Source organism: Salvia hispanica, chromosome 5 (genome assembly GCF_029641045.1).
Source record: "Salvia hispanica isolate PSC_SH4W2 chromosome 5, Shi_PSC_v1, whole genome shotgun sequence".
Lineage (NCBI taxonomy): Eukaryota > Viridiplantae > Streptophyta > Magnoliopsida > Lamiales > Lamiaceae > Salvia > Salvia hispanica.
Window position 1 is genome coordinate 1973259 of NC_142696.1, and position 14442 is coordinate 1987700.

General features: G+C 33.2%; 3 protein-coding genes and 1 pseudogene across 3 annotated transcripts; all 4 read right to left on the bottom strand.

Annotated features, from left to right (window-relative positions):
- Positions 1–1044: 1044 nt before the first annotated feature.
- LOC148924175 (F-box protein At3g07870-like) lies at positions 1045–2217 on the bottom strand. The gene has a single exon (XM_089058558.1). The coding sequence runs from the start codon at positions 2215–2217 to the stop codon at positions 1084–1086; it is 1134 nt and encodes a 377-aa protein (XP_088914684.1). The 3' UTR covers positions 1045–1083.
- A 1704-nt stretch (positions 2218–3921) lies between these two features.
- Positions 3922–5226, bottom strand: LOC148924176 (F-box protein At3g07870-like). Its single transcript, XM_089058116.1, has 2 exons — positions 4357–5226; positions 3922–4299 (listed from the first exon to the last, which is right to left on the bottom strand). The coding sequence occupies exons 1-2, from the start codon at positions 5224–5226 to the stop codon at positions 4003–4005; spliced, it is 1167 nt and encodes a 388-aa protein (XP_088914242.1). The 3' UTR covers positions 3922–4002.
- A 1852-nt stretch (positions 5227–7078) lies between these two features.
- LOC148924177 (F-box protein At5g49610-like) lies at positions 7079–8302 on the bottom strand. The gene is made up of 2 exons (XM_089058255.1): positions 7433–8302; positions 7079–7375 (listed from the first exon to the last, which is right to left on the bottom strand). Exons 1-2 carry the CDS (start codon positions 8300–8302, stop codon positions 7079–7081), a joined length of 1167 nt encoding a protein of 388 aa, XP_088914381.1.
- Positions 8303–10770: 2468 nt separating this feature from the next.
- On the bottom strand, positions 10771–12027 carry LOC148924178 (F-box protein At5g49610-like; annotated as a pseudogene).
- Positions 12028–14442: the final 2415 nt, after the last annotated feature.

A 14442-nucleotide genomic window follows, 5' to 3' on the forward strand; every position in this document is an offset into this window, starting at 1 on the left:
TTGCCTTTAAGTACTAAATGACAAGTGTTCAGTAATATAGATATCCAATAAGCCAACATCCAGGGAAAGTAAAATCAGCAATAAAAGCTTGGCCATTCATGAATTCTGTGAATATTAAGAGCAAGAACATGTAGATAATGAAACAAAACATACTCAAATGAAAGCTCAATTATCAAAAAAAATAAAAATAAAAAATTAAAGCTCAATTATCAAACTCATCATTTACATAACAAACACAAGTACTTACAGCTGAAGCTCTAATTTCATAGAATTCAGGCTATGACTTTGTATGCTGTCTATTCTAACAACTTCAGAATGATAAATATTAAAGCAAGTATGAGTAAATATGAGAAACAAACCTAGCAAATCCCAAGACTAGAGAATTATTTCGAGATTTCCTTATCAAATGGATCTCCAATTGACGCCATTATATGTTTTAGATCATAGAAGCCTACTTATTACTTATAACCAGAGGCTCTCCTAAGTCCTAATTACTTTGGTTTAGTAACTATGTTTCAACTGAGTTATCTAGTTAAAATTAACTAGGATAAATGAAGACAATTATGTTTATCAAGCTTTTCATTGGTATTGAGTTGATATGTTACATAACTTACATTCAAGAATCACTCCAATTTATAGAAATTGTTTTCAATGTGAAAGCGGAAGGTATCAACATAAACGGAATCTTCATAAGATTTCGACATTGCTAAACAATAAACAATCAATTAATAATAGTTAAATAAATAAAAATAGTCAACATAAGTAGTACAAATTAAAATGAAGTTACATTTTGCATACCAAAGCCTCTTTTGAGTGAGAGAAAACTTGGAGCGAGAAGAATAGAATTGATGTACAAACAATCACCATCCATTTCACCAAATGAACCAATTTCTTTAAGACTTCTCTTCTGTTATCACCATAAATATGGGTTATGATATGATCACATCCCTTACAACCCCTATATAAACTAAATGAAGAAAAACAGCTTATTTAACTAAACAATGAATTAAAAATAGTTAAATAAATAAAAACAGTCCACATAGGTAAATTACAAGTCTGTGATGAGGATACAAAAAGAACAAACTAAAATGATATTACATTCTTCATACCAAAGTGTCTTTTGAGTGAGAGAAAACTTGGAGTGAGGAGAATGGAATTAATATTCAAAGAATCATCATCCATTTTACCAAACAAACCAATTTTTTTAAGACTTCTCCTCTCTTTAGAGTAGTATAGAAAGTGATCCTCATTCCATAACATCAACATGTCTCCATTCTCGTAAACATTGATAGGCAGAAGACGTTTGTGTAAACCCTGACCATAATGAGGATGTTCGATGAAGACACATAATTCGGGTCCTTGCCTGATTTTGACATATATCTTGCACCAACTTTTCTCAACTAATTCATATTCCTTCAACAACCAGATCACGTGATAATAGTCACTTTTAAATTTTGGTTCGTCATCACAAAAACACAGACAATCTCCTAAAGTACACAACATTCCCTTGTTAACGTTGTTTCTCTTGAGACATTCAATTGGTGGAGAGAAAGTGCTAAAACATTCTGGCTCAAGATCAAAGCAGTAAACGAAAGGGGGCTTCCTAAATTTAAAAACAAACCAATAGAGATTGCCACTAACAAATGCAGCAACGGAGCTGTGACAACAATCAAACGAGGGGATAACACCTTCAACGCGATGACATCCGTCGTAGGTAGGGTTGAGATAGACAACCTTATGTTGTCCGCTTATTCTGCTCACTCCAATCCCATAACAATCTTCTCGAGGGCGAGTAAGACGGCCACGGAGCTCAACATATTCACGGGTGATAGGATTACATACATAAAGATGATCACGAAAAGGATTTTTCAGAAGAAGCAAACCATTGGAAGAACCTTGTATTGTTGATGCTTGGGGGAAATCAAACTTGGTGATTGGAATCGGCTTGCGTTTGGGCTTCTCTTCCAATTTGAAAACATTGAACCAATTTGAATTCGTAGACGGTACCGAGACCACAAGGACGGGGGCGGATTTAGAAAGATGTGACTTAGAAAAATAGTCATTCTCAATGAGATTGAGCCATGGTTTGCAAACACATTTGCAAGTTGCAATGTCTTCAAGAGGGAGTCTCAATAGGATATCGGTGAGGATCTCTAATGGTAGGTATTTGAAGAAATTTTGCTTCATTCTTCGATGAATTGAGCCTTTGGAGATCATATTCTAACTTTAAACCTAAAGAATAAACTACACATAAGCCGCCTAGTTTACTAAAAACTAACACATTCTTGCAAGTAGTACGAAAAAAAATCAAAGATTAAACAGATAAGCATGCCATAGATTACACACCAAAAAAATAAAAGCATACAGTTTACTTTTCCATGAATTATAGTTGTAACACTACACATATGAAATTGTTTCTCTCTGTATAAACTGCACACCACCTCTCTTTTTTTATTACTCTAGAAAATTTCGACTGTCAAATTATTCTCTACACCAATTTCACACTACCTCGAATTTGGACACTCCTATGGAATTGGGGTGCCCTAGTTATAAGATTTATGACTTGCCTTATACTCATACTCATACTCATACTCATGTAAATAGGAGTTATGAATTGCCTTATATATAAATAGGGTTTATGATTTCTCAAAGAGATTCCTAATCGCCCAATATAATCATTAATTATTATTGCTCACAAAAAATTTATCAAAGATGGTAGTATTTCCCAAATCACAGATTTTTTTACCAACCTTGTGCTTTATTGACAATCACATACCGTATATCCTCTTATGTAAAAGATGTACCTATTTATGCTATTTTTTTGTCTAATTACAAAAAAAAAATGTATGTAACAAAAATTACAAGTAAGATATAAGACATTAATTAGTTTAAATTAATACGACGTATAACTTAAATAAACAAAAATTATGAAATCCCATAGCGTAACTAATTAATAAATATAAACCAAGAGCAATAATATATTTCATTAACAACTTTAGTAATTGGTTGATGAAACTCATTGATTGAAATATATAACCAAACGAAGCTTTAATAAATTAAACCTAATGTATAAAATCGCGTCTCCATAACACAACGTCTTCTTCCAGAATTTTGCGTCCTCCCAGAAATTGATTCTTCCCATATTGAACTTCATCTAACATGGTCAAAGTATGTTGTTATTTTCTTATCAGCATTTAACATAAGCAGATCCACGAGAAAAGATGCTCTCGAAGGGATGGAAGCAAACATCCGTAACAGAAGCGCAGTGGCATGGAGAACAACCACTGGATCGGGAGGATGCCTACATAGTGAGAAAATATGTACATTCAAACCTCAAAAATATGACTCCCTATAAGAAAAATGAAACTGACCATTATAAAAGTAACATTACATGTACAAAGTAAATCATGAATAACAAAAGACCATCTGTTACGAACTTGAATCCTTCGAGTGGATTCTAACTCCAACAAAATAACTAAATTATGGAAATTTTGAAAACTTGATAAACTAAAGAAAATGAACTTGATAAACTAATGAAAATGGAAATATATTTTTCTATTCTTCTCTGCTTAATGCCAAAAGATTACAAATATTTATAGAGAACAATATGCAATAACTAATATATTAATAGAGAACAATATGCAATAACTAATTGATGAGAAACATGCAACATTATGCCACTAAATATACCACTAATATATCCACATGGAAACTAACTGACTCTAAACCAAAACACGTTGTCTTCAACATTCATGTTTATATTTAAATTTAAATAATAATATCTATTTTAAAAGAGCATTTTCCTAAATATTCTAAAACTAAAATGTATAAACTAAAATGAGAATGCAAGAATAAATATATAAACACATTACAGCCCCTATATAAACTAAATAAAGAAAAACTGCTTATTTAACTAAACAATGAATTAAAAATAGTTAAATAAATAAAAACAGTCCGCATAGGTAAATTACAAGTCTGTGATGAAGATACAAAAAGTACAAACTAAAATGATTTTACATTCTTCATACCAAAGTGTCTTTTGAGTGAGAGAAAACTTGGAGTGAGGAGAATGGAATTAATATTCAAAGAATCATCATCCATTTTACCAAACAAACCAATTCTTTTAAGACTTCTCCTCTCTTTAGAGTAGTATAGAAAGTGTTCCTCATTCCATAACATCAACATGTCTCCATTCTCGTAAACATTGATAGGCAGAAGACGTTTGTGTAAACCATGACCATAATGAGGATGTTTGATGAGGACACATAATTCGGGTCCTTGCCTGATTTTGACACTTACCTTGCACCAACTTTTCTCAACTAATTCATATTCCTTCTGCCTGATTTTGACGCTTACCTTGCACCAACTTTTCTCAACTAATTCATATTCCTTCAGCAACCAGATCACGTGATAATAGTCACTTTTAACTTCTGGTTTGTCATCACAAAAACACAGACAATCTCCTAAAGTACACAACATTCCCTGGTTAACGTTGTTTCTCTTGAGACATTCAATTGGTGGAGAGAAAGTGCTAAAACATTCTGTCTCAAGATCAAAGCAGCAAATGAAAGGGGGCACCCGAAATTTAGAAACAAACCAATAGAGATTGCCACTAACAAATGCAGCAACGGAGCTGTGACAACAATCAAACGAGGGGATAACACCTTCAACGCGTCTCCATGAAGAACCTGATTCAAGAGTGTATACATGACATCCGTCGTAGGTAGGGTTGAGATAGACAACCTTATGTTGTCCGCTTATTCTGCTCACTCCAATTCCATAACAATCTTCTCGAGGGCGAGTAAGACGGCCACAGAGCTCAACAAATTCACGGGTGATAGGATTACATACATAAAGATGATCGCGAAAAGGATTTTTCAGAAGAAGCAAACCGTTGGAAGAACCTTGTATTGTTGATGCTTGGGGGAAATCAAACTTGGTGATTGGAATCGGCTTGCGTTTGGGCTTCTCTTCCAATTTGAAAACATTGAACCAATTTGAATTCGTAGACGGTATCGAGACCACTAGGGCAGGGGAGGATTTAGAAAGATGGGACTTGTTAAAATAGTGAGTCTCAATGAGATTGAGCCACGGTTTGCAAACACATTTGCAAGTTGCAATATCTTCAAGAGGAAGTCTCAATAGGATATCGGTGAGGATCTCTGATGGTAGGTATTTGAAGAAATCTTGCTTTATTCTTCGACGGATTGAGTCTTTGGAGATCATATTCTAACTTTGAACCTAAAGAATAAACTAGTATATACATAAGACTAGATTACGAAAAACTAACAAAGTCTTGTAATACTAAAAATATCCAAGACTATATATAGATATAGCATGCCACAGATTACACGACAAAAAAATATATATTTATATATATATAAAAAAAAAAGCAGGAGTTTAGTTTTCCATGATTTCGAATTGGAACACTAAACATATGAAATTGTTTATGGAACTTTACCGTGATTAAACAGTATGTCTACACACCACTTCTCTCTAGCAAATTTGACTTTGTCCTATGGAATTGGTGTCCTATTTATAAGATTTATTACTTGCCTTATACTCATGAAATAGGATTTCGTCCAATTTAATTAAGTTAATTTTATTTTAAAATTAATATTTCTTACAAAAAAGAGATTGGGAGTGGGGTGACTAAAAAACCTTTATACCTAATTTAAATAACTATTTAAGGTTTTCTATAATTCAAAACCAGAGACCAGAATCCATTGTTATAAAAATTGGATCTTGGATATAAATTTTTTTATACAATTAATATTTCTCACAAAAATAACCTAAAAAACCAAGACAGATTGGGAGTGGGTTTACTATAGAGTTGTCAACTGGGCTGGGCTGGCCCGACCCAGCTTGGCCCAGGCCCGGCCCAGCCCATCAGTGAAACAAAGCGGGCCTGGGCTAGACTCAACAGTTGAGATGGGCTCTAATTGAGCCATTTTGTAAACTCAGGCCCAGGATCATCTGAAATCTAGCACAGGCCCAGGCCCATCTGAAACCTAGCACAGGCCCAGGCCCATCAAAGGCCCACCTTCTATAATTAGTTTTTTTAATGTAATTAGATGATTAATCACTAATAATAATATATTTATCTATTTATGCATGTCATCTTGTGCACGAAACATGTTAATTTTGTCTATATATATCATTCCAATATTTTGGATGACTCCAAATGATTCAAACAGTAATAGTTTAATATCAACATAAGTTTCCAACTAAATCATGAATGAAACATTCAATCTTGATTACATCTATTTTTTTTTAATAATTTTCTTTTATTAAAGATGTAAAAAAGATGACTCTGAAGTTAAACTTTAAGAATATTACGTATTCAAACCTTAATATATAATAATAATTATAGAATTATTTAAATTTGTTAGTTAGTTCATATACTTGTAGCTTTAAAAATACAACATCAACTATTTCATCATCTACTAACAAAACAAAACTAAAATATTGGTTATTGTAGCTTTAAAAATACATCAACTCATATTTCATCATCTACTAACAAAACAAAATTAAAATATTGTTTATTCCTTTAGTTATACACTTACTTACTTTTAAATAAAATAAAGAACATGAAAAATATTGTTGAGATAAAGTCAATAAAGGAACTTAAACACATTATTAAATTTAGATTTAGTTAATGTGATATAAAATTATATATATTTTATTTTTGCATATAATACATTTAAGATATCTTTTAAATACTTAAACAAAAAATTTAAACAAATCCCAGCCCAGCCCGGGCCCACGTGGCAATTGGGCCTGAGCTTAGCAAAAGTAGAAAAGGCCCGGCCCGGCCCAACCCGACTCAACTATGGGACTGGGCTGGGCTGGGCCTCAGCGGGCCCAGTCAGGCCCGAGCTGGGTCGGCCTAGCCCACTTAACATCTCTAGGGGTGACTAATTCAAAACCAGAAACCAGAAGTCATTGTCATAAAAATTGGATCTTGGATATAAGTGTACGGTAGATAAGGTAACAATTAATTAAAAATAGTTAAATAAATAAAAACAGTCCGCATAAGTAAATTACAAGTCCGTGATGAGGATACAAAAAGTACAAACTAAAATGATATTACATTCTTCATACCAAAGTGTCTTTTGAGTGAGAGAAAACTTGGAGTGAGGAGGATGGAATTAATATTCAAAGAATCATCATCTATTTTACCAAACAAACCAATTTTTTTAAGACTTCTCCTCTCTTTAGAGTAGTATAGAAAGTGTTCCTCATTCCATAACATCAACATGTCTCCATTCTCGTAAACATTGATAGGCAGAAGACGTTTGTGTAAACCCTGACCATAATGAGGATGATCGATGAGGACACATAATTCGGGTCCTTGCCTGATTTTGACACTTACCTTGCACCAACTTTTCTCAACTAATTCATATTCCTTCTGCCTGATTTTGACACTTACCTTGCACCAACTTTTCTCAACAAATTCATATTCCTTCAGCAACCAGATCACGTGATAATAGTCTCTTTTAACTTCTGGTTTGTCATCACAAAAACACAGACAATCTCCTAAAGTACACAACATTCCCTGGTTAACGTTGTTTCTCTTGAGACATTCAATTGGTGGAGAGAAAGTGCTAAAACATTCTGTCTCAAGATCAAAGCAGCAAATGAAAGGGGGCTTCCTAAATTTATAAACAAACCAATAGAGATTGCCACTAACAAATGCAGCAACGGAGCTGTGACAACAATCAAACGAGGGGATAACACCTTCAACGCGTCTCCATGAAGAACCTGATTCAAGAGTGTATACATGACATCCGTCGTAGGTAGGGTTGAGATAGACAACCTTATGTTGTCCGCTTATTCTGCTCACTCCAATTCCATAACAATCTTCTCGAGGGCGAGTAAGACGGCCACGAAGCTCAACATATTCACGGGTGATAGGATTACATACATAAAGATGATCACGAAAAGGATTTTTCAGAAGAAGCAAACCATTGGAAGAACCTTGTATTGTTGATGCTTGGGGGAAATCAAACTTGGTGATTGGATTCAGCTTGCGTTTGGGCTTCTCTTCCAATTTGAAAACATTGAACCAATTTGAATTTGTAGACGGTATCGAGACCACAAGGACGGGGGCGGATTTAGAAAGATGTGACTTAGAAAAATAGTCAGTCTCAATGAGATTGAGCCACGGTTTGCAAACACATTTGCAAGTTGCAATGTCTTCAAGAGGAAGTCTTAATAGGATATCGGTGAGGATCTCTAATGGTAGATATTTGAAGAAATTATGCTTCATTCTTCGATGAATTGAGCATTTGGAGATCATATTCTAACTTTAAACCTAAAGAATAAACTATAGTATGAAAAAAAATCAGAGATTAAGCAGATAAGCATGCCATAGATTACACACCAAAAAAAATAAAAGCATACAATTCACTTTTCCATGAATTATAGTTGTAAGACAACACATGAAATTGTTTCTTTCTGTATAAATTGCACACCACTTCTCTCCAGCAAATTTCGACTGTTAATTTATTCTCTACACCAAATTCACACCACCAATTTGGGCTCTCCTATGGAATTGGTGCCCTATTTATAAGATTAATGACTTGCCTTATACTCATGTCAATATGATTTATGATTTCACAGAGAGATTCCTAATTAATTCAAAACCAGAAGCCATTATCATAAAAATTGGATCTTGGAAATAAGTGTAGAACGAGAGGAGATTACAAGAGAGAGAGCTTGAATTTGGAAGAGAGAGAACTAAACTTGAATTTGGGATTGTTAGTGAGAGTGCGGCGCCAAAAAATAGTTTGTGAAACAATACGAGTATTATTTTCCATGATTATATTTATATTTACACAAGCGCGGATCCTCCGACCCGGAACCGACGCATATCCGACCCGACATGACATATATGAAAACAACCTTCCAAAAATCAACTTATTCTTTTTGCATCAAAATTAGGTGGCTAAATGGAAACATCCCAAGTTAGTACTATTTTTATTCAATTTCTTGCTTCTCTTTTTGTTGAATTGCAACCAAAAATTTGCATCAAAATTAGGTGGCTAAATGGTTAGGGATGACAATCGGGCTAACCCGTTCGAGTTCGGGCCAACTCACTCCGGTTGTCGGGCTATTTGGTGCAGGCTATTCGGGTTATGGATTTTTCGGGTTATAAAGTTTCAACCTTAACCCTAAACTCCAGGGTTTTGGGCTAACCCATCGGGCTATTCGGGTCTAAAAGCTTTCGAAAATAATTTTTCGTATCAAAATTTTCTTCTATAAAATGATTTTATATTTTAGATACATTTTTTCTTTTTAGTAGAATCATATAAAATCTTCATATTTTCATAGTATTATACAATAATATACTTGGAAAGAAGAATTTCATCTCGATCAACTACAACATAAATTAAAGCTTGTGTTCGTTTCATTATTTTGGCGTTGTTCGTTACTAATTCTTTGTGAAAATTAAAAATCATTTCTTACATGAATCATTATTAAAATGATAAATATATTAAGATTTTGATGAGTTATTTCTTAATTTTGTCTTGATTGGTTTTGGTGGTGGTAAGACACTAGTGGCAGATGATGGGACGGTGGAATAATGAGTTGAGGTGAAACTTGAAAGCTGATATTGTGGGATCAAGTGGAAAAGAATAAGACTAATGATTATGAAGAAAGATTGAGGATTAAAAAAAAAAACCCTAAAATTTAATAATTTTTAATTAAAAGTTGCAACTCATCGGGCCGACCCGCAAGCCGTTCAGGCCAACCCGTTTAACCCGTCAACCCATTCGGGCCAACCTGTTTAGCCCATTTTGTATCGGGTGATAAAATTACAACCCTAACCCGCTCATTTTACCGAGTTGTTCGGGCCGGCCCACGAGTTTCGGGTTGAATTGACATCCCTAAGTATGTAATGAATATGGCTATGTTTATATGAAATGAGTTGCAAGTTGAGTGAGCATTAAATTAAAGGCAAAAGAGTTGTAGAAATCAAATATTCCACAAACCAAGATCATGCAACAAATTCCTCGATGACAAAAGATGGTAGTATTTCCCAAATCACAGATTTTTTACCAACCTTGTGCTTTATTGACAATCACATACCGTATTTCCTCTTACATAAAAGATATACCCATTTATACTAATTTTTTGTCTAATTACAAAAAATAAAATATACCGCAGAAATATTGTTATAGTTTTGTCATTAGTGAGTTTATTACTCCCTCCGTTTTCCAAAACTAGACACTCTAAACATGGGTGTTATTATAAATTGGTAAAGTAATAAAAAAATTATATAAATGTTCATGATCTTGATTACATATAATTTGATTTGTTCATTATTTTTTCTTTATTTTTGCTAAAAATTATATTGGGATTTCAAAGGACATCATATATAAATGTTCATAAGAAAATAACGATACAATTGAACACTAAAAGTAAGATTTACATTGCAGCTTTTTTCACCTATATTATTCACATTTTCTAATACACGAGCAATTTTAAACTAGTAACCTGGAATTATAAATGGAGGAAAATGAAAGGAATATGAAATAAAGAATGATCTGAAAATAATTTTTAAATTGATATCAATAGAAAGTTTTTGATGAAGGCATTCTAATTGTTAATAAAGATTTACATACCCTATGACAAGAAAGATTAGAAATGTATAAAATAAAATGAGAATGCAGAAGAATAAATATATAAACACATTACAACCCATATATAAACTAAATAAAGAAAAACGGCTTATTTAACTAAACAATGAATTAAAAATAGTTAAATAAATAAAAACAGTCCGCATAAGTAAATTACAAGTCTGTGATGAGGTTACAAAAAGTACAAACTAAAATGATATTACATTCTTCATACCAAAGTGTCTTTTGAGTGAGAGAAAACTTGGAGTGAGGAGAATGGAATTAATATTCAAAGAATCATCATCCATTTTACCAAACAAACCAATTTTTTTAAGACTTCTCCTCTCTTTAGAGTAGTGTAGAAAGTGTTCCTCATTCCATCACATCAACATGTCTCCATTCTCGTAAACATCGATAGGCAGAAGACGTTTGTGTAAACCATGACCATAATGAGGATGTTTGATGAGGACACATAATTCGGGTCCTTGCCTGATTTTGACACTTACCTTGCACCAACTTTTCTCAACTAATTCATATTCCTTCTGCCTGATTTTGACGCTTACCTTGCACCAACTTTTCTCAACTAATTCATATTCCTTCAGCAACCAGATCACGTGATAATAGTCACTTTTAACTTCTGGTTTGTCATCACAAAAACACAGACAATCTCCTAAAGTACACAACATTCCCTGGTTAACGTTGTTTCTCTTGAGACATTCAATTGGTGGAGAGAAAGTGCTAAAACATTCTGTCTCAAGATCAAAGCAGCAAATGAAAGGGGGCACCCGAAATTTAGAAACAAACCAATAGAGATTGCCACTAACAAATGCAACAACGGAGCTGTGACAACAATCAAACGAGGGGATAACACCTTCAACGCGTCTCCATGAAGAACCTGATTCAAGAGTGTATACATGACATCCGTCGTAGGTAGGGTTGAGATAGACAACCTTATGTTGTCCGCTTATTCTGATCACTCCAATTCCAAACAATCTTCTCGAGGGCGAGTAAGACGGCCACGGAGCTCAGCAAATTCACGGGTGATAGGATTACATACATAAAGATGATCGCGAAAAGGATTTTTCAGAAGAAGCAAACCGTTGGAAGAACCTTGTATTGTTGATGCTTGGGGGAAATCAAACTTGGTGATTGGAATCGGCTTGCGTTTGAGCTTCTCTTCCAATTTGAAAACATTGAACCAATTTGAATTCGTAGACGGTATCGAGACCACTAGGGCAGGGGAGGATTTAGAAAGATGGGACTTGTTAAAATAGTGAGTCTCAATGAGATTGAGCCACGGTTTGCAAACACATTTGCAAGTTGCAATGTCTTCAAGAGGAAGTCTCAATAGGATATCGGTGAGGATCTCTGATGGTAGGTATTTGAAAAAATCTTGCTTCATTCTTCGACGGATTGAGTCTTTTGGAGATCATATTCTAACTTTGAACCTAAAGAATAAACTAGTATATACATAAGCCTAGATTACGAAAAACTAACAAAGTCTTGTAATACTAAAAATATCCAAGACTATATATAGATATAGCATGCCACAGATTACACGACAAAAATATATATATGTACTTTATATATATATATATATATAGAGTCCTATTATCCACAAATCCACTCTTAAAGACCGAACCACCGAACCCTACCAAATTAGGGCTTTTAGATCTAGTTTTTTATGGATAAAATACAGAAATTTATAAATTATTTTCGCCTTCATCACGAGCCTATTTTAATTCATCCGAAGGTAAATAAGTCATACTAACATGTTACGAAGATTTAACTTCGTTCCAGAATGTATTACTTCATTCTAGTAGGTTTTTACTTCATTCTAGTGAGTTTTTACTTTATTCCAGTAGGTTTTTACTTCATTTCAGTACGTAAATGTAGTTTCGCCGTTGCGTGTCGGTCTTTCTCTCTACAATATCTATCACCAACGCCATGGCGCTAATATGGTTTAATAAACATATTGAATAATGTAATAAATTGTTGTAATGAAGTATGTGTAGAAGCATTTGAAGTACAGAATGAAGTAATAAGCCTATATAATGAAGTAGCATGGGCTAGTAATGAAGAAGAAAAAAATTTCGCAGCAGCACATCTCATCAAAAAAACTAGATCTAATGCTTGTCGGTCTTTCTCCTTATAATATCTATCACCAACGCCATGACGCTAATATGGTTTAATAAACACATTGAATAATGTAATAAATTGTTGGAATGAAGTATGTGTAGAAGCATTTGAAGGACAGAATGAAGTAATAAACCTATATAATGAAGCAACATGGGCTAGTAATGAAGAAGAAAAAAATTTCGCAGCAGCACATCTCATCAAAAAAACTAGATCTAATGGCCCAGATTTGATCTCTAGTTCGGTCTTTAAAATTGGTTCGACATTGATCACAACTCTCTCTCTCTATATATATATATATATATATATATAAAGCATGAGTTTAGTTTTCCATGATTTCGAATTGGAACACTAAACATATGAAATTGTTTATGGAACTTTACCGTGATTAAACAGTATGTCTACACACCACTTCTCTCTAGCAAATTTGACTTTGTCCTATGGAATTGGTGTCCTATTTATAAGATTTATTACTTGCCTTATACTCATGTAAATAGGATTTCGTCCAATTTAATTAAGTTAATTTTATTTTAAAATTAATATTTCTTACAAAAAAGAGATTGGGAGTGGGGTGACTAAAAAACCTTTATACCTAATTTAAATAACTATTTAAGGTTTTCTATAATTCAAAACCAGAGACCAGAATCCATTGTTATAAAAATTGGATCTTGGATATAAATTTTTTTATACAATTAATATTTCTCACAAAAATAACCTAAAAAACCAGACAGATTGGGAGTGGGTTTACTATAGAGTTGTCAACTGGGCTGGGCTGGGCTGGCCCGACCCAGCTTGGCCAAGGCCCGTCCCAGCCCATCAGTGAAATAAAGCGGGCCTGGGCTAGACTCAACAGTTGAGATGGGCTCTAATTGAGCCATTTTGTAAACTCAGGCCCAGGACCATCTGAAATCTAGCACAGGCCCAGGCCCAGGACCATCTAAAACCTAGCACAGGCCCAGGCCCATCAAAGGCCCACCTTCTATAATTAGTTTTTTCAATGTAATTAGATGATTAATCACTAATAATAATATATTTATCTATTTATGCATGTCATCTTGTGCACGAAACATGTTAATTTTGTCTATATATATCATTCCAATATTTTGGATGACTCCGAATGATTCAAACAGTAATAGTTTAATATCAACATAAGTTTCCAACTAAATCATGAATGAAACATTTAATCTTGATTACATCTATTTTTTTTTAATAATTTTCTTTTATCAAAGATGTAAAAAAGATGATTCTGAAGTTAAACTTTAAGAATATTATGTATTCAAACCTTAATATATAATAATAATTATAGAATTATTTAAATTTGTTAGTTAGTTCATATACTTGTAGCTTTAAAAATACAACATCAACTATTTCATCATCTACTAACAAAACAAAACTAAAATATTGGTTATTGTAGCTTTAAAAATACATCAACTCATATTTCATCATCTACTAACAATACAAAATTAAAATATTGGTTATTCCTTTAGTTATACACTTACTTACTTTTAAATAAAATAAAGAACATGGAAAATATTGTTGAGATAAAGTCAATAAAGGAACTTAAAAACATTATTAAATTTAGATTTAGTTAATGTGATATAAAATTATATATATTTTATTTTTGCATATAATACATTTAAGATATCTTTTAAATACTTAAACAAAAAATTTAAACAAATCC

What these genes read in the sequence shown, in the direction of transcription:
- LOC148924175 (XM_089058558.1), bottom strand. Translation starts at nt 2,217, where the DNA reads ATGATCTCCAAAGGCTCAATTCATCGAAGAATGAAGCAAAATTTCTTC.
- LOC148924176 (XM_089058116.1), bottom strand. Translation starts at nt 5,226, where the DNA reads ATGATCTCCAAAGACTCAATCCGTCGAAGAATAAAGCAAGATTTCTTC. An exon ending in TTGAGAAAAGTTGGTGCAAG is followed by an intron (nt 4,300 to 4,356) that starts GTAAGCGTCAAA and finishes AGTTGGTGCAAG; the next exon opens with GTAAGTGTCAAAATCAGGCA.
- LOC148924177 (XM_089058255.1), bottom strand. Translation starts at nt 8,302, where the DNA reads ATGATCTCCAAATGCTCAATTCATCGAAGAATGAAGCATAATTTCTTC. An exon ending in TTGAGAAAAGTTGGTGCAAG is followed by an intron (nt 7,376 to 7,432) that starts GTAAGTGTCAAA and finishes AGTTGGTGCAAG; the next exon opens with GTAAGTGTCAAAATCAGGCA.